The sequence below is a fragment of the Marmota flaviventris genome, chromosome 1, assembly GCF_047511675.1.
Source record: "Marmota flaviventris isolate mMarFla1 chromosome 1, mMarFla1.hap1, whole genome shotgun sequence".
In the NCBI taxonomy this organism is placed as follows: Eukaryota; Metazoa; Chordata; class Mammalia; order Rodentia; family Sciuridae; genus Marmota; species Marmota flaviventris.
This window is the reverse complement of record NC_092498.1, coordinates 28633952-28653794: the sequence shown is the minus strand read 5'-3', so window position 1 is coordinate 28653794 and position 19843 is coordinate 28633952. Positions and strand designations below refer to the sequence as shown.

At 32.9% G+C, this 19843-nt stretch overlaps 1 protein-coding gene across 1 annotated transcript in view; it reads right to left on the bottom strand.

Moving 5' to 3' along the window:
- The window catches only part of Slc25a40 (solute carrier family 25 member 40), a 48960-nt gene that overhangs the window by 7279 nt on the left and 21838 nt on the right, over window positions 1–19843 (bottom strand). Inside the window, exons 2-9 of the mRNA XM_027956125.2 lie at window positions 17537–17605; window positions 15684–15805; window positions 14456–14515; window positions 13023–13129; window positions 7452–7519; window positions 4721–4845; window positions 3858–4031; window positions 1516–1625 (exon numbers count right to left, since the gene is read on the bottom strand). Coding sequence (XP_027811926.1) covers window positions 1516–1625; window positions 3858–4031; window positions 4721–4845; window positions 7452–7519; window positions 13023–13129; window positions 14456–14515; window positions 15684–15780 — 741 coding nt within the window. The 5' untranslated portion in view covers window positions 15781–15805; window positions 17537–17605. The remainder of the gene's footprint in view (window positions 1–1515; window positions 1626–3857; window positions 4032–4720; window positions 4846–7451; window positions 7520–13022; window positions 13130–14455; window positions 14516–15683; window positions 15806–17536; window positions 17606–19843) is intronic.

The window sequence follows — 19843 nt, the reverse complement described above, 5'->3', positions numbered from 1 at the left end:
AATATTCTCACTGTATCTGATAGAACAGCCACACAAAGTAAAATCTGGTCTTTATTTTGCTTACCAACTCACAGTTGTGCAACATACTCATAACATGCTTATTAAACTCAATTATATGTAACCCCAGCAATCTGTTAAATTCTTGATATCAGTTTTAAAGATCATGGGTAAGACTAAATCAGTCATTGTTTCTCTGTCTCTACAACCTACCATGTAGTAGCAACAGGTAGCTACAATCTTTTACACACTTTCTAAAGTAATGTAGTTTAAACTGCTTTGTTTTATAACAAAAAGCCTAGATACTATCACTTTCATATGCTTTTCCTGTTACACAAACAAGTCTTTATTTGAAAACTTCCAAAAGACATTTTCTAGATCATTAAAACATAATTTAAGGGCTGGGGCTGTAGCTCAGTGGTAGAGTGCTTGACTAGCATGCTTGAGGGACTGGGTTCGATCCTCAGCACCACATAAAACAATATACAAACAAAATAAAGGTATTGTGTCCATCTATAAAAAAAAACATAATTTAAAAATAAGTTTTCTATGTTAAGCGGAAATAATAAAATAGAGAACTTCCCTTTATATTACTGTAAAGCTGGTGCAACATCCTTAAGTTATTATTCAACAATACTAATTGTGTTTCTAGCCTCAAGGGCTTATAATTTACTAGGCTTACTTTGACAGATTTTAGACCAAATAATATTCTTGTCTAAGTTTTGAACTCAATAGCTGTAGCTTCTGTAGGTTTTCTGATATATTATTCCAGTACTTTCTGTCAGGTTTCTATCACTTCACTCTGGACCTTTAGTTCTGTTTTTATGTGGTTCCAATATGTCAGTGTCATGCTTTAAACAATCACAAATTAATTGTGGAAGTATGTGGATATAGAAAACTCTTCATTGCCAAAGTCAGGGTGACATAAATCTACCTAAAAAAAGTTTGCTATGCAACTTTCTATTATTTTTGAAGGGGTGGGAAAGGCAACCTTCTCACTCAAAAAATGGTCTTAAATTTAAGATTTTCCCTGCTGGTTATAATTTTTCTTGAAATTCTTATAAGCCAATGTTTCCTAAGAAACAGAAAATAGCAACAAGGTATGGAACTGCTTCTGTTAGTTCAAAGATATATATGGAATGAGATTCTATGAAATGTTAATCATATCTACTAGTATTTATTAACCTAGTGTATAATAAAATATTCTGCAAATAATAAAGCACTATTCCAAGTATTATCATGATCATAACTATAATGATCCAACAAATCTAAAGATTTCTCAGAAAATATGATAATTCACATTAATATAATAAAAACATAAATACAAAGTACATTTAAAAACTATTTTAATGGTCAATAATTTATTTCCTTAAATAGGATAATAAGTACTTACACAGAATTTAAAACAGTACAAAAAGCACTATCTCAATATACATTAAATACTATCCAATACTTTACTCTGTTTAAAATAATAACTACCATTTTGCTGGAGTATTAACAACAAAAGGATAAACTTACAGAACCAGACAATGCCCCTGAAGTAAAGTTGATCATAAATGTGGGTTCATATAAACCAGATTTCTCACACAACCACTTCTTTAAAATTTCATAGTTATACCAGTACATTGCTATAAAAATAGAGAATGAAATGAGCACACATTTAGAAATAAAATGTCGACTTAAAGAAGAGTTATGAAGTTATAAATTAAAGGAAAAGAGAAATTCTGACAGTGACACACATCTTGCTTTCTGTTAGACTGGGTGGGATTTAAAAGGGCAGGGATTAAAATTTTTAGTAATTTTCTAGCATTCTTTAAACAAAAAACCATCCTGTTTATCAGTAAAGTAGGACTATAATTCCAAAACCTGACAAGAGTAAGTAGGAGGGAAAAAAAAAAGTAAATGCCCATCTATTGACAAATATAGGTGTAAAAATCCTAAAAAAAGAGCAAAATGAAGCTAGATTGGATTATCCCAGAAATGCTATGCTGAGGCAGTTACTGTAACAGTGTTATCTACCACATCAACAAAACAGTGGCATAAAATAGTAACCAAAAAAAGAATTCAAAAAAATTTAACACTTCCATGTAAAGTGAACAAAAAAATTTCTTAGGATTCTATAGGTAAAAGTAGCTATGGTAAATGGTATGCATCAAACCTGTAGCAAAAATAATTATTGGAAACAACAGAACTATTTCCTTTAAAATAAGAAAAATGATAGGGATGCTTATTATCACTACTACTCAAAAAAGTTTGCTATGCAACATTCTATTATTTTTGAAGGGGTGGGAAAGGCAACCTTCCTGTAGGAAGAATAGTTATAATGATTACAGTAATATGTAACCTTTATGAGAAAAATTAAAATCTCTACTGAAATACTTTAAAGAAGTTTTATTATTAACAAACAGATATGGACATTCCTAGAAAAGAAAAATGAGGTGACATCAAGAATTTTTACAAAGAACTTGTCATTTAGATTAGTAATTTTGACAGAGTCTATTGGCACAGATGTAGACAAATTAACCAGTGAAACACATGCATGCATATACATGAAAATTTGATATGACACAGGTGACAATGCAGATACCTACAGGAACTGTAATTATTCCATAAATGATGCTGAGACAATAAACAATCCAGATGGGGGTATGTGTGAAAATGAATATCTATTTGGTCTATATCCCCAAATTGATTCTGAATAACTGGATAGCTAGTGAAATAGTGCCCAGCCTTATTAAAAGAGAATTGTAAATTAAAGTGAGGTGCTACTTTAAATAGCTAGATAAATACCATGAAAGAACTGTGACAATAAAAGAGCTGGCAAAGGTATAAAGCAGATGGAAGTTTCATGCAGTGCTGTTAGCTGTATAAATCCATTCAATCAATTTAGAAAAGAATCCACTGTTGAAAGAAGAATGATCAGACATTACTTTCCTATATTCATATATGAACACACAACCAGTGTAACTCCATATCATGTACAACCAAAAGAATGGGAAGTTATACTCCATGTACGTATAATAGGTGAATATACATTCTACTGTTTGTATAACTAAAAAGAACAAAAAAATTAAAAAAAAAGGAATCTACCATTACCTAGTAAAATTAGAAATGTATATGTGGAACTGAGTGTGGTGGCACGCACTTATAATCCCAGCTACCTAGGAGGTTGAGACAGGAGTATCACCAAGTTTAAACACAGCCTGGGCAACTTAGGGAGACCCTGTCTCAAAATAAAAAGGGCTGGAGATGTAGCTCAGAGGTAGAACAATCCCAGGTTGAATCTCCAGTACCAAACAAACAATAGTAAATAAATAAATAGTAAAGAAAATATAAATGACATAGGAATCAATGATTAGTTATCTATTTCATGTTTTTAAACAGGATAACTGAACACAACCACCTATCTGATTATTTGATTTATAATAATCCTTTATAGGATACTCAATGGGGAGATGTTTATATAATTTAAAAAAGTAGGAAGGAATTCATGTATTTTAAAGGGTCATAAATGGATTTTATGATATTTTGATTTGAAAAGTTTACTTACCTTACTAATTATCACTTATTTAGAAAAAAGTTAAAGGTAGTTTTTATTCTCTGAATATGAATACCTACTAATTAATGTTTAAAAGAAAATTAAACACAAGGAGAAAAGAAAACCAGGTTTGAATTAGAAACTTCATTCAATAAAGGCTTATGAAGATCTGAAAGCCCAACAATGAACCTGGAATTTGTGGTCACTACAGAAAATAGCTTACCTTTAATCATAACGGATTTAAACCTTAGTAAAAGTAATATAGGAATAAGGACAAGGTTATGTGAAATTTATAAGCTACTAGTAAGAAGACATATCCTACCTGAGAAAGGTACATCTCTAAGGATAGTGGGAACCCAGCCCTTCCAAAGTGAAATCCAACCATCTTCAGCTACTTTCTTGCTGACAAATCGATGCAGTTCCTCATAAGAAAACTTCTTAGACTGCATCTTGGTTCTAATCAATTCTAATGGACTTATCACAGTTACTGCACCAACTAATAGAACCAATCAAATAAAAGAAAACAAAAATAAAGCCATGTACTAAGCAAACACACATGTAAAAATATTTCATATATTTTAACATTTTATTCTGAAATGTCTGCAAACATTAAAATACCTACTGATGTCAAAACATTGGCACAGATTTTCTCCCTTGATGAAACAAAAAAGTATATTTTTCATATACCTTTTTCTGGTTTCAACTCTTTCAAGATTAGTCCCAGAAATGTTATAGTCAACTAGAACTATTACAATAACTAATTCCAATTAGTGCCCCCAATAAACCTCACTTCTCTTTCACAGATATAAATGTTCTTCTGCATAGAAGCATATTTCCTTCTGACTAAACTCTGAACCTAAGGTTATGAAGAAAATGGTTCAAGACTTTGGCCAGAAACATACATGGACCCAGATAACATCTTTGAAGTTTAAGGGAGTAAGAATCAATTCTGATGGCACTCTAAAAACTGTCCAAGATTCTACCAAGATGGGCTAATTCCATCTCATTCTGAGGGCAATCATTATGCCATGTTACTTTTGGAATAAAGATATTAACAAATTAGTACAAACTGGAATGCAAAATATACTGATATTCTTTCTACATTGTACAAATTCTCTGTGAATACCAAATTTAAATGGATGGTCTAAACAGAAGTCAAAAAGAATATAAAAGTTCATTACTTACATCTGGCCACAATTCCAGCAACAATTGGTATTCGGGTTTCATTTTCTCCTAATTTAGATCTCAGAAAAGCACTTAATTGATCATAGCAGGTGAAATAAATAACTGTGGCAGGAACTGCCATCACTCTGATAGAAACAAAATTTTTTTCAAAATTATCAAAAGGTCTCAAACATACTATTGAATTAAATTCAAATATTACTATAAGCTAAAAATTTTTTTTTCTTTTTTGTTTTGTTTTGTTTTTGTGGTGTTGGGGATTGAGCCCATGCCCTTGTGCATACGAGGCAAACACTTTACCAACTAAGCTAAATCCCCAGCCCAAAATCTTTTATTTTGGATAAGCTAAAAAACAACAAATCAGCCCATGAGATAAATTTTTCTTTTATGTAAAAAATTATTAGCATTTAATTTAGCAATAAAAAGTTATAAGATTGGTATCTGCCCTCCTCTAGTTGTGAAGTTCCAATACTATGGCATCAAATAAATGCTATGTAAGATAAATTATAATATGTAGCATTAAGTAAGTGCTATGTTACCAAACTCAGATAATATAAATTATATTACCTCAGGTCATAAATAGGGAAATAAAATTAGAACACTTGTCCTTTTCCTCAACTTTTTTGATCTGTTTCTGGTCTCCCAGATATGATTTCCCAATTAACATTTACCTTAATATGAGAATCACTGCAATAAAATGTTGTTGAACAACAGTAAGATATTTTTGAACTATGGAAATATATCACTCCTGCTTACAACAAGAAATAAACTACAATTAACATTACCAGAATTAATGTTTTGAGGAAATTCTAATGACCCATTCTTCTAAATGAAAATATAAAAAGGGAATTATTAAATTCACATACAATGTTGTGTGCATTGTCATGTCAGAAATATTAATGCAATAAGAAACCAGTTTATGCTTTATGTTTATGGTTTAACAGACCTAGTTTGGAATGCTTTAATAACCATTCCCCCCCAACCCCACCCCTCATACTGGAGATTAAACCCAGACGCACTTTACCCCAAGCCATATCCCCTGCCCTTTCTTTCTTTCTTTTTTTGATTCAGGTTGTCACTCACTAAGTTGTTTAGGGTCTCACTAATTTGCTGGGGCTGGCCTGGAACTTGCAATCCTCTTGCCTCAGACTCCTGAGTTTCTGGAGTTAAAGGTATGTGCCACCATGCCTGGAGGAATGCTTTAATATTCTATGGTGAAGTTTGAAGCTAAGAATTTGGAGTAGGACTGAAATAGTGCTCTTAGATCTACCACTAACTTTATAATCTTAGGCATTAAAATAAATGCCTCAAAATTGATTCTATACAAAGGATAGAAATTTTTAGAAATAAATGAGGCAGAGAAAGCCAAGGTATTTTATTTTGGAATTTTTACATTCAGATCTACTAGTTTATCATATTCATATAATTGCTTGTAAGTAGAATTACCTGGAGGAAATATACACATAATACAGTATACCTCACAGTTTTGGTAAAATAAAATCAAATAAACACTAAATTATTTTTTTCCCTCTGGTTCTGGGAATTGAACCCAGAGATACTTTACTATGAGTGACATTCCTAGCCCCTTTGATTTTTTATTTTGAGACAGGGTCTTGCTAAATTGTCAAGGGTAGACTCAAACTTGTGATCTTCTTGCCTCAACCTTATGAATGGCTGGGATTAAAAGCATGTGCCATTGTACGTAGCCTAAATTATTTCTGAACATAAAGAAAAAAATTATGCTAACACAGCAGGTCTGGTTGCTTGAATCTTCTATAATTATCTTTAAGAGGTCCTGTTTGCATGCTGAGCTTTGACTAACTCATGGGAATTTAGCCACTGGAATATTCAGTATGATAATACTTTCTAGATGTCTAAAGCTCTAAACCAACTAATCCAAGTGGATTTGTGCAAACAATGTAACATATGTGAAACATCTATTTTCCCTCTGGGGATCTGAAGTTTAGCTAATCATAACTGGTCACAAAGACAGAATGTACCTACATGACCAACAACCAGTTAATGCTGTACACTGTGAAATCCGAGTTTCCCAAGGCAGAAACACTTTACACACTTCAGTGAGTTACTAGAAGAAAAATGTGTTCTGTACAACTTGTTTTTTTTCCTCTTACCAATTCTGCTTGTATCCTTTAGCTGTAATAAACCATATTCATAAGTGTAACTCTCCCTTAGGTCCTGTGAGCCCTTCCAGCACATCATCAAATGTGTGGATAGTTGTGAGACTCAAAGAACAATGCTTCAGAAAATTAAATTTATTATAGTTTGGATCTGAAATGTCCACCAAAGGCTCATCTGTAGAAGGACTGATTCCCAGATGACAGTGCTATTGGGATGTGACACAAACTTTTTTAAAGTTAACTCAATGGCAGCATGCCTTTTACATTTTGTCCCTGAACCATTCCTCTCTTTCTCTCTCTATGCTTCCTGACTGTCATGAGGGGAACAAGTGTCTTGCACCATGCCCTTCTGCTGTAGTGCTCTGCCTTGTCTCAGGTCCAAAGCCACAGAACTAACCAACCATAGACTGAAACCTCTGAAATGGTGTGCCCAAATAAATCTTTCCTCCTTTGAACTGTTTTTCTCAGATATTTTGTCACAGAGATAAAAAGTTAACTAACACAGAGTTCTAATATTAAAAATACAAGACTTTGTTTAACCATGGAAATTGTAAGATTAAATAACCATCAGAAAAAAATATTAAATTTCAACTTACAGAGTAGGAGGAAGGCCGCTCCACAGGGATTTAATGCCTTCATTTCTAATGATTTTAAAAAAGGCATCCTAAAATTAAAATAGAAAAAAAATTAGTCAAAATATATCCCTAAACCTGATACATAGAAATGTATAGTGATAATTTATTGGTAATTTGATTCTTTCAAGCATTTATTTCTCAAATATGAGCTCCATGGATTTATAGCTGTCCATTCTTTTAAAAAATAGAATTTCAATGCAAGTACACAAATGCAAGGATAGTGAAGAATTTCTGGATAACAGTTCTTACAAAATAAAATCTATATTACTCAGATCTGGATTTTTCTACTTAGGGCTTAGAAACAAAGGTTTGGAAACATTATTATAAGAAAATAAGTAGAGTAACGATGGCAGAGAATTGGTAAGATAAACCCTCTTCACCAAGTATGAAATCTGAAAAAGTATTATTAAAGCCCACTTTTTGAAGACTCTGGAGAGGAGCTCTAAGTAGTTAGAAGCTGAAGGAAGTCTGCTGTTAACAGACAAACTCTTAAAACTTAATAATAAAAATTAAACATTGGCAAAGGATTAAAACACACATATCTCCAAAGAAGATACACAAACAGCTAATAATTGTATGAAAAAAAAATGTTGAAGAACATTGATCATTATGAAATGCAAAGCAAAACCACAATAAGATTGGAACCATCATATATTCTGATGGGAAAATAAAATAATGAAGCTACTTTAGAAAAGGTCTGGCATAGTGTCAAAAGATTAAGTGTAGAGGTACCATATAAACCAACAATACCAACTCTAGGTATATATTCAAGAGAAATTAAAACACATGTTCATACAAAAAATTGAATATTCAGAAAGTAATGATTCATTCTCCAAAGTGGGAACCAAATGTCTAGCAACTGATGAACAGAAAAATAAAATATGGCATATTCAAACAATAATGTTATTTAGGAATAAAAAGTAAATACTCATACATGCTATAACATTTACAAGACTTAAAATACTGTGGTAAGGAAAAAAAATAGCTAGTCACAAAGGACTGCATATTTTCCCAGGAAAGGGGAAGCTCAGGAAAATAGAAAACTTTAGACAGAAGCCACTCCATTCTAACCAAACACCACAGAAAAACCTGTGGCACCACCTACCCATACCACCAAAGGCCAATAGGTAGCCTATTCTATCCCTGTGAAGGCTACAATGAGGCACTGTAACACCATTATTTGTGTGGTGTCATAGGTCAATAGGGAGCTGAAACTTTGCCCCACCAGATCAATTATAAGTTCCCCCACTCTCACTAGGGCGGAGTCAGTGGAAGAGTAGTGGAGAGTCAGGACTTTCACCATCACCCAGCAGTAATGAGACGAGTCCACCACAGAATTAGTGGAAACTACGTGGGGAGCCAAAATCCTTATCCTCGCCTAATAGTAAAGAGATCTTCTCTCAAAACTGTGTGCCAATGGAGACTGAGCAGGAAACTGGGACTTGTAGCTTGACCCAGCATTAACAAGGTGGTATCTTCCTTTTGTGGAAGCAGTGTCAGTCAGTTAACAAAGATCAAGGACTTAGGCGTTAGAACAGAGACCCTGCACCTAATAGAAGAAAAAGTAGGCCCAAATCTCTGTCATGTTGGCTTAGGAACTGACTTCCTTAACAAGACTCCTAAAACAAGAAGTAAAATCAAGAATCAATAAATGGAATAGAATCAAACTAAAAAGCTTCTTTATAGCAAAGGAAACAATCAAGAATATGAAGAGAGAGCCTACAGAATGGGAGAAAATATTTACCACTTGCACCTCAGATAGAGCCTTAATCTCCAGGATTTATAAAGAACTCAAAGAACTTAACACCAAAAAACAAATAACCCAATCAATAATGGGCAAAAGAACTGAACAGATACTTCACAGAAGAAATACAATCGATCAACAAATAGGTGAAAAAATGTTCAACATCTCTAGCAATTAGAGAAATGAAATTAAAACTATGCTGAGATTTCATCTCACTCCAGTCAGAATGGCAATCATCAAGAATACAAGCAACAATAAATGTTGGCAATGATGTGGGGAAAAAGGTACACTCATACATTGCTGGTGGGACTGCAAATTGGTGCAACCACTCTGGAAAGCAGTATGGAGATTCCTCAGAAAATTTGGAATGGAACCATCATTTGACCCAGTTATCCCACTCCTCAGTTTATATCTAAAGAACTTAAAAATCAGTGTACTATAGTGACACAGGCACATCAATGTTTACAGCAGCTCAATTCATAATAGCTAAACTATGGAACCAACATAGGTGCCCTTCAACAGATGAATGGGTTAATAAAATGTGGTATATATACACAATGAAATATTACTCAGCCTTAAAGAAGAATGAAATTATGGTATTTGCTGGTAAATGGATGGAGCTGAAGACTATCATGCTAAGCAAAATAAGTCAATCCCAAAGAACCAAAGACCAAATATTTTTTCTGATATGAATATACTAATTCACAATAAGGAGGCAGTGCTAGGGAAAAATAGAGGTACTATGCACTAGACAGAGGAAAGTGAAGGAAGCGGGTATGGGGGTAGGAAAGTAGAATGAATTGGACATTATTACCCTGTGTGCATATATGAATACATGACCAGTGTGATTCTCTACATCATGTACAACCAGAAGAATGAGAAATTATACTCCATTTATGTATAATGTGCCAAAATGAACTCTATTGTCATGTATAACTAATTAGAACAAATTTTTTAAAAAGAAAAAAAATCAGTTTAAAATAGAATGTTTAGGCCATATGTGGTTGCACATGCCTGTAATCCCAGCATCTTGGGAGGCAGAGACAGAGGATCATGTGTTCAAAGCCAGCCTCAGCAATTAAGTGAGGTGCTAAGCAACTCAGTGAGATCCTATCTCTAATAAATTACAAAAAATAGGGCTAGGGATGTTGCTCAGTGATTGAGTGCCCCTGAGTTCAATCCCTGGTACCCCCCCCCCCACACACAAAAAAAAAATGTAATAAAAGTGACACTTAAAAAAATAAAATAGAATGTTTAAATGAGATTCAGAATTAAATAAGCAAACACTCAAAATGTCCAGATTTTACTAAAAAATCATTCACTGTTCTAAGAAAATGGAAGATGTTAAACTAAATGCAGGGAGACAATAAATAAATACCAACACTGAACAAGATGTTCTAATTTTATCTGACAGTGATTCAAAGAAGCCAACAAAAAAACACTGAATGATATTTATGAACATATCTGAAACGAATGAAAAATTGGAATGTGCAGAAAAGAAATATGTACCTGAAAGCACTAGAGATCAAATGGAATTCTAAAAAGTGTAACAGAGGAAGGCAAGAGAACTACCAGTATTAGAAAACAGAACAAATAAATAAATAAATGGAAGAGATAGGCTCTTAAATATCTATAATAGCATTAATATAATTGGTCTATCAACTAAAAGATGAAAACTGACAGTAGACTTAGATATACATTATCTATAAGAAATCTGCTTCAACTAGAATGATATAGGCAGGTTAAAAATGAAAGACTCAACACAGTTAAGATGTCATTTCTCTCTAAATTGATAAATTGGTTTGGTATAAGTTCTATGAAAATTTTAGGAAGACTGTTTTTTTATGTCTTCAAACAAGATTATCCTAAAATATATATGGAAAGAAAAAGAAACTTTGGGAATAGCTAAAATAAACCTGAAAAAGAAACAGGAATGAAGTGGGAAGGCGGGGGATGTGATTCAGTGGTAGAGCACTCGCCTAGCATGTTTGGGGCCCTGCATTTCATCCCGAGCACTGGGAGGGAAAAAAAAAAAAAGAAAGTGGGAAGAATAATTTTACCCGATTTCAAGTTATTACAGAGCTACAGTAATTAAGACTGTGTTGTATGAATAAAGTGACAGACATTATCAATCAACAGAACAGAATCGAAAACCCAGAAATAGATACAGCTCAAAATGTTCAACATAAATGTATATAAAGGCATAAAAAACAACTTGATGGGTGAAAAAAAACAAACGCAGCTGAACATCCACAGGTAGCAGCAACAGCAACAAACAATCTTCAACTTCAGTCTCATACCTTAAATAGAAACAACTCAAAATGCATTGAAGGCTTAAATATACAGCTGTAAACTTTTAGGGGAAAACAAAGGAGAAAACTGTCAGAGTCTAAAGGTAGGTAAAAAGTGCTGAGAATGATTTATAAAAGGAAAAACTATAAATTGGATTTCATCAAAATTAAAACTTGGGGCTGGGGTTGTGGTAGAGCGCTTGTCTAGCATGTGTGAGACGCTGGGTTTGATCCTCAGTACCACATAAAAATAAAAAAAATATTGTGTCCAACTACAACTAAAAAAAAATGAAAAACTTACTGTGTGAAAGATCATGTTAATAAGATGAAAAAACAACTCAGAGAATGGGGAAAAATATTTTTAAACCACACATCCCCAAAAGGACCAGTGTCTAGATTATATAACCAACTCTCAAAATTCAATAGTAAAAATACAAACAATTTAATTAGAAAGTGGGCAAATAACATAAAGATCCATTTCACTGAATAGAATGGCAAATAAGCATGAGATGTTCAACATCATTAGTCACCAGAGAAATGCAAATTAAAACTACAATGAGATATTATTATGCATGTATAATAATTGCTATAATACAAATAGTGATAACACCAGATGCTAGTGAAAACACAAGGGAACCAGATCACTTACATGTTGCTGATGGGAATGTTAAATGGTAGAGCTACTTTAGAAAAAACATGCTGGCAGTTATCTTAAGCTCTCAATATGCAATTACCATGTGCACTCAGCAAATGAAGATTTTCTTATAACACACACACACACACACAAACACAAACTGTAAATGAATTTTTGTAGCAGCTTTATTCATAATAGCTAAAAACTGGATATGGCACATCAAAACCACTGAATAGAACAGAGCAATAAAAAGGAACAAATAATTGATACATATAACAACCTGGATGAATTTCCAGATAATTATGCTAAGTGAAAAGTGACTATCCCAGAATTCATTTGTTATGATTCTATTTATAAAACATTTTTGAAATGTCAACATCTTATAAACTGAAACAAATCAGTGTTACCAGGGGTTAATGAGTGGGAGAGAGCACAGGAAAATGTGGAATAAGGAAGAATCCTTATAGTGGTGGAATTATTCTTTTTATTTTTTAAAATTAGAACAATGTTAATATCTTGGTTGTGATTGTTGCTAGTTTGGTAAGATTTTGTTGTCATTGTGGGTGGGAATCTGGGAAAAGCATCCTTGAGATCTGTCTTGTATATTTTTCTTAAAATTACATCTGATCTACCATTATCTTAAAACAAAAGTCTAATTTTTAAAAAGTTACCTCCTCTTTTTTCTACATAAAAAGTATGAACCAATGAAAGTTAACAGAGTTATAAAGGAAAAAAGTACTTCCCTTTTCCTACTTTAATATAATGGACTTATTACTTCCCTGCAATGAGAAAATTTTTCATACATAAGAATAAATATAAAAATAGAAAATATACAGTAATTCCAAATAATATAATCTCCTTACCAATGTCCCCTGAAAATTTCCTGGCTTCTTATACCATGCTTTGTTGCCTCCCTCTTCACAGACACACATATGATCCATGAGTCCATTACTATATACAAAACATTTTCCTAACAAAGAAGATTCCAGGGGTCAACAATTATTTCACATAACCAAGTTGAAAGTACAATGAGGTGACTAGAAAATTATGGAAAAAGAAATAACCTTAAAAAAGAAAAATAACTATCTCTTCTTTCTAGAATGAAACATACATAATTAATTCAATTTGTTAAATGATATAGTTTTAAATTCACAGCTGTGCAACGTAATGGAGTAAATTAGTGGGTTTTGTGTTTTGGGGACTGTAGTAAGAAATGTACACAGAAACACAATCTTTTAAATTATATGAGGTAATGAAGAAGAAAGAATGAGGAGGAAAATCTGTTTTGAAAACATGGTTCATGTCTCCTCTATTTGTCCAGAAGAAAACTGTAGTATGCCAATGAAATTCAAGGCAAAAAAATAAAAAATAAAAATAAAGTGGAGACTAAATGTTCATCTCAATGTAAATAGTGGTATGTGTTGTCCTTTTCTCTGTACTTGTACTGCTCAATATAGATGTCTGCCAGTTCCTACCTAATTTACCACAACTTTTGCTAATACCAATTCTTTCTCATTTATTAGTCTCACTCCTGCTGCCCAAATTGTCTTCTCTGTTCAATATGTATATAATTCTGTGAGTTTCATCAATATGTAAGTCTGAGAATCTCCTTCTGCTCTTAAGGCTTTCTTTAATGTGTAAGAAATTACCTTCCTAGCCTCTTCCTATAATCTACCTAATTCTTTTTCATTCATCTGAAATATGATTGATTTTAATTCCATCTCACTACTATGCATTCAACAGGGAAGCATTTATATCTAAGCCAATTTTTTTCAGTCTAGTCTGTTTTCTGCTATTTAAATACATTTGAAATGCTGCTATTTTAATAAACATTTAAATGATTGATCTTGGAATTGCTACTCTTGCCCAGCTTGTAAAAATATATAATTATTCATATGAAATTTCACAGAAATGACTGTCCAAAAATAAACCAACCTGCCTGATAAAATAATGAATTTCCGATCACTAGATTTAAGTAACAATTGGATAGTTGTCATGAATGTTCTAGAATAAGTATAACTCTTGAACAAAGGAAGAATTTAGAGTCTAAGTTCCCTTATAATTCTGTTCTTACATGAGAGGCACATATTCAAATATATGATAATCCCTCTGCTCTTAATTGGTAAGTCCAAAAGAGTGTTTCATGTTTTTCTGCCTAGACCTCATCATGTACTACAAAATGGCCAAAAATGTTTGTGAATACAGAATAAATTTTAAAAAAGAATTATTCAAATGAAAATTAATTCAGTAACATTGAAAAATTAAACAACATTATCAGGATAACTCTCACACATACCTTTGGGGAATGGGGTATGCTGGGCTTGGAGTCGAATTTTAATAACATCCAGGGGTGTTACTATGAAGGTACATAAAAATTTCAATTAGCAAGAGATACCTATAAATTGTACAAAGATTTTACAAAAACCACAATATACATCCATGCATACTTTTCCTCATGGCTATATAATGAATAAGGTTATTTATCTTAAGTACTCTTGAATGTAACATTCTAATTTTTGCCCTTGAATTTTGTTCAAAGAGCATAAGTGAAAAGACAGGCAGCACTTCTCTAACAAGTATTAAATTATTATTTATAATATATCTACAATTACATTAGCATTAAAAATATAATACTAGTCTTTATAGGAAAATATGTTATCTAAGGTAAAGAATAAAAGTTTCTAAAAATCTGTTTAAATATTTAAAAATAACTTTGTTTTACAATAGTCAGTAATCAAACCCTGATAGTCTTCCTAATCTGTTAAATTTATCTGTATCAAATAAAAGCTACAGGAAATGAAAATTGGAATATCTAACCATAAATCATCTTTAACACAGGTTGTGTCATCTTATTTGGAACAGCATGGCAAAGGCAAATTTGCATGTCATATTTTATCCAAGTAGGAAAAAATATCAAGTATAGTTCCAAGAAAACTATCCCTCATCAGAGCTAGAAAATCAGATAATTTCTAAGGCCTTTAACATCCTAAAATTCTGACCTGAAGATACATCATAGAGCAATTACTTGTTATCTTATTTAAAATAAACTAGCCAATCATTAAATGCTAAACTATCAACACTGTCATTTGGCCATGTCTTTTTAAGAAACAAAAATGTGATCCAGAGAAATTTAAGAAATTCACTAGTAATGTAGGCAAAGTAAAACATTGTTTTGTCACTACTATAAAATTTGTTCACCTTCTGTTTTATTCAATATGCTAATATTTAATTCTGTCTTTGTAATTTTCAGAGATAATAATCTGAAAAGTTTAATGTTGATAGGGAACTCCCAAGAACTCCTCTTATAAACCCGTAATTTGAGATGAAAAAATGAAGTCTAGAGAGAAGTAGGTACTGTCCCTAAGTAAGAATCCTAAGAATGGCGAAGCAAGAATTAAAATTCAAGTATCTTGATTTTCTGACTTGTTAACTTTTCATGTTATCAATCTGATAAAAGAATATCATTAGCATCATGGAAACACTGATTCAAAGTCACATAATAAACATCAGTAGCACAATTTTACCCATTAGTGATGTCAATATTGCTCCAGTACAGGAGGCAAGAATTTGCTGAAAAGGTGTCACTTTCACAGTCTGTGAGCTCCCTTTTTCAGGATCCATATTTTTAACTAATTGAAGAAAAGTCCTGTTAAAGAAAAGCAAAATAAAAAAAGGTTAATAGAAAAACCTTAAAAATTGACAACTCAAAGTTAAACTATAAGAACAATGATCAGAATTTATATCAAAACACATTTTTAACCACCATCAAAAGTAAATACAGGGCTGGGGTTGTGGCTCAGCAGTAGAGTGCTCGCCTAGCATGCACAAGGCACTGGGTTTGATCCTCAGCACCACATAAATGTAAAATAAAGATATTGTATCCACCTAAAGCTTAAGAATAAATATATTTTTTAAAAAGTAAATACACAAGTTCGCTTATAAAAGGTACCTTACAACTGCCATTAGTAGAACATGTCCTCTGAGTCCTCTGATCTTACAAACATGATAATATACTTCAGGCTAAGTTATGTGAGCAGCATCACATTTATAAGATAGCTAAGAGAGAGCCAGACACAGATGTTGACCACTTGCCAGAATGAAGGCAACAGACTAACAAGTCATGGAATCTGTCAAGTTAGCGTCATAAACTCTACTCAGTCCTTTTCTAATCTAGTACAGAGTAGCACTATTTTATTGCATAATGAAAGTTGCAATTAGGTACAAAATAAAATAAAAACATATAACTTTAATCAAAAACATTGTTACAAAAAGTTGATGACAAAAGCAATAATTATTTTTTAAAAGTTGGATAATATAAAAAGTATAAAATTCACTTGCAAACTCACTAATCAAAAATCATCACTAGCAAGAGTGTCAGCTTTCCAAATTTTAACTTATATATCCACATGTATATGTGTGTGTGTGTGTATATGTGTGTGTGTAAATATACATGTGCACACAGATTATATATCCAACTAAAAGTATTAATCCAACATGTATACAAATTCATATATTTGTGTATGTGTCCCTTTTTCTGAAAAATAAAAACGGGGTAAGCCAGGTCTGGTGATGCAATCCTATAATCCCAGCGGCTAGGATGGCTGAGGCAAGAGGATCACAAGTTCAAAGTCAGCCTCAGCAACTTAGCAAGGCTTTACATAACTCTGTGAGACCATGTCTCTAAATAAAATATAAAAAGGGACACTGGAGATGTGGCTCAGTGATTGAGTGTCCCTGGTTTCAATCTCCAGTACCAAAACAACAACAACAAAATAAAAATAAGTTATTATTATTCATGTTTGTTTTTTAACCTGCTGTGACAATTATATTGTGTCAATATAGATTCATATAACTTTTACTGATTGCACAGTGTTTAATTATATTTAAAGAATCTCATCTTTTAGACACTTAGGTTGTTGCCAATTTCTTAACTGTAAAACATTCTGACACGATATCCTTATCCACACAACTTTTTATAGTCTTCCTACAATTACCCTAGGAGAGAAAGTAAGATTGTTGGGCTGACCCATTTAAAAATTTGATTAAAATGGCCAAAATCCTTTCCAGAAAAGTTAGAATAATATATACTTCCACTGGTGTTACACAAGTTCCTAGTGATCCACTTCTTCACAAACTCTTACATAGTATATATCATTAACTTTCTCTGAGCCATTCAAAAGTAGATTGCATACACCATGCTCCTTTACTCTAAATACAACAATATATTCTCTTATATTATCAAAGTATAATAAACAATTTCAAGAAATTTAATTTTGACACAACACAGTTCATATTTCAGTTTTGTCAATTATATTAATAACATCCTTTATAAAATGAATGGTAATTTTATTTTTTCAGACTTTCATTATTTATCTACCTGGTTTAAGTCTTTTCCTCAATTCTGTGCTCCCGTATTTTATTGTTTGTAACATCAGTAGCTGGAAACCTAAAAAAAAACAAGGTAAGAGATTATCTTTTTACATAAAGGGATATTACATCTGAAGGAAAGAGAATGTACAGAAACAAAGCTGGGGGGTGGCTTAATGGTAGAGCCCTCCAAAATGCAAGCATTAAAGTTATGAAAAGGATTTTTACAAAAATGTCATGTTATCCTAATTAATATACTCTTATTTAAAAACAACCACTCTAGAACTTGAACACAGCGACCAACCTAAGCATCATGTATAGTAGAACTAGATTTTTTAATGCAAAATTAAAGACAGCATCATCTAGTATTTTTTGAGAGGGGTGGAAAAACCTCCTCTAATCTAAATTTAAACGAGCTTCTGATCTAACTACCAATTCCCAGGAAATTCAGAGACTAGAGTAACAAGGCAACAGATGCCACAAAATAGCACATACCACAACAGTAGTAGTATTCTAACCTACAGGCCTCTTGACTTGGTTTCTTCAAGTCAAAGTAAGGTGGGAAAAAGGTGGCAGCAGAGGGAAAACTGTTAAAGCCTCATGGTTTCAACAAATTTTTAAAACCCAATTTGAGGGGTTGGGGTTGTGGCTCAGTGGTAGAGCGCTTGCCTAGCATGTGTGAGGCACTGGGTTCCATTCTCAGCACCACATAAAAATAAAATAAATGTATTTTAAAAAAAACAATTTTGGGGTAACTAGAGAAATCTGAACATGGGTTGTTAGATAACACTAATTTGATATTAGTTAATATTTTAAAATTATTGATCTTTTTGTGGTGATAATGATACTATCATTATGTAGAAACTATTCCCCCACCACCACCCCACCACCACAAGCAGTGATTGAACCCAGGGACTTAACCATGCTAGATACAGAGGTCCCCAGCCCTTTTGAGACAAGAATTAACTGGGCTGACCTCAGACTCCTAAGTAGCCAAGATTGTAGGGATTCACCACCAGATTTGGCTGTATTTTGTAGTTTTGATAATAGCTATTCAAACTGGGTAGACAGTATCTCATTGTCATTTTGATTTGCACATCCCTGATAAGTGTTATTTAGTACTTTTACACATATTTGGTTAGCTACTTGTATATCTTTTTTGAAAAATGTCTTTTCAGATCTGGGAGGTTTTGTTGTTGTTTTTCTTTTTTGGTGCTAGTGATTGAACCCAGGGCTTTCCACATGCTAAGCAAGGATTCTACCACTGAACTATGCCATAACCCCCATTTGCTCCATTTTTCTTTTCAAATAGTTTTTTAGTTGTATATGAACACAATATCTTTATTGTTTATTTTTATGTGATGCTGGGGATCAAATGCATGCTAGGCAAGCGTTCTACCATTAAGCCACAACCCAGCCCTCTTTTCTTTTTCTTTACTTTGTGGTGTTGTTTTGGTACTGGGGATTGAACCCAGAAGCACTTTACCACTGACCTACATCCCCAACCCTTTTTATTTTTTCGAGACAGAGTCTTGCTAAGTTGTGAGGCTGGCCTTGAACCTGCAATCAACCTCCCCAATAGCTAGGATTACCAGACTTGTGCCATTGTGTTCAGCCGATTTGCTCATTTTTAGTTGTTCCTTGCATATTCTGGTTAAATCTCTTACTAGATGAATAGTTGGCAAATTTTTTTTTCCCATTCTGTAGGTTGTCTCTCAACTGCTGTTTCCTTTGCTGTGCAGAAGCTGTTTTGCTTGATATAAACCCTTCTGTCAATGTTTGCTTTGTTGCCTGTGACTCTGAGATCATTACCTGCCAAAGTTTTACCAGATCAACGGCTTGAAGTATTTCCCCTTTGCTTTCATCTAGTACTTCATGTCCTACATTTAAGTATTGGATCCATTTTAAGTTGATTTTTATATATTATATTGTCAGAGATAGGGGTCTGGTTTCATTCTGCTGTATATGGATACCCAATTTCCACAGCACAATTTATTTAAAAGACTGTTCTCCCTCTAATGTGTGTACACTTCTCTTCATAGAATCCTCTCACTTCCTTGGTTAAACTTATTCCTAAGTATTTCATTCTTTTCATAGCATTGTAATCAGAGTGCTTTCTATATTTTTTCATCAAGTGCATTTTGAGGTACAGAAAGACTACTTTCACTTTACTTCATTTTGCTGAACTTGTTCCACTGGTAAGTTTTATGGTAGAGTCTAGTTCTTCTATATTTAAGATCATGTCATTTGCAGAAAGGGACCTTTCCAATTTGGATGCCCTTTATTAGTTAGGACTTGTAGTACTACAATGAATAAA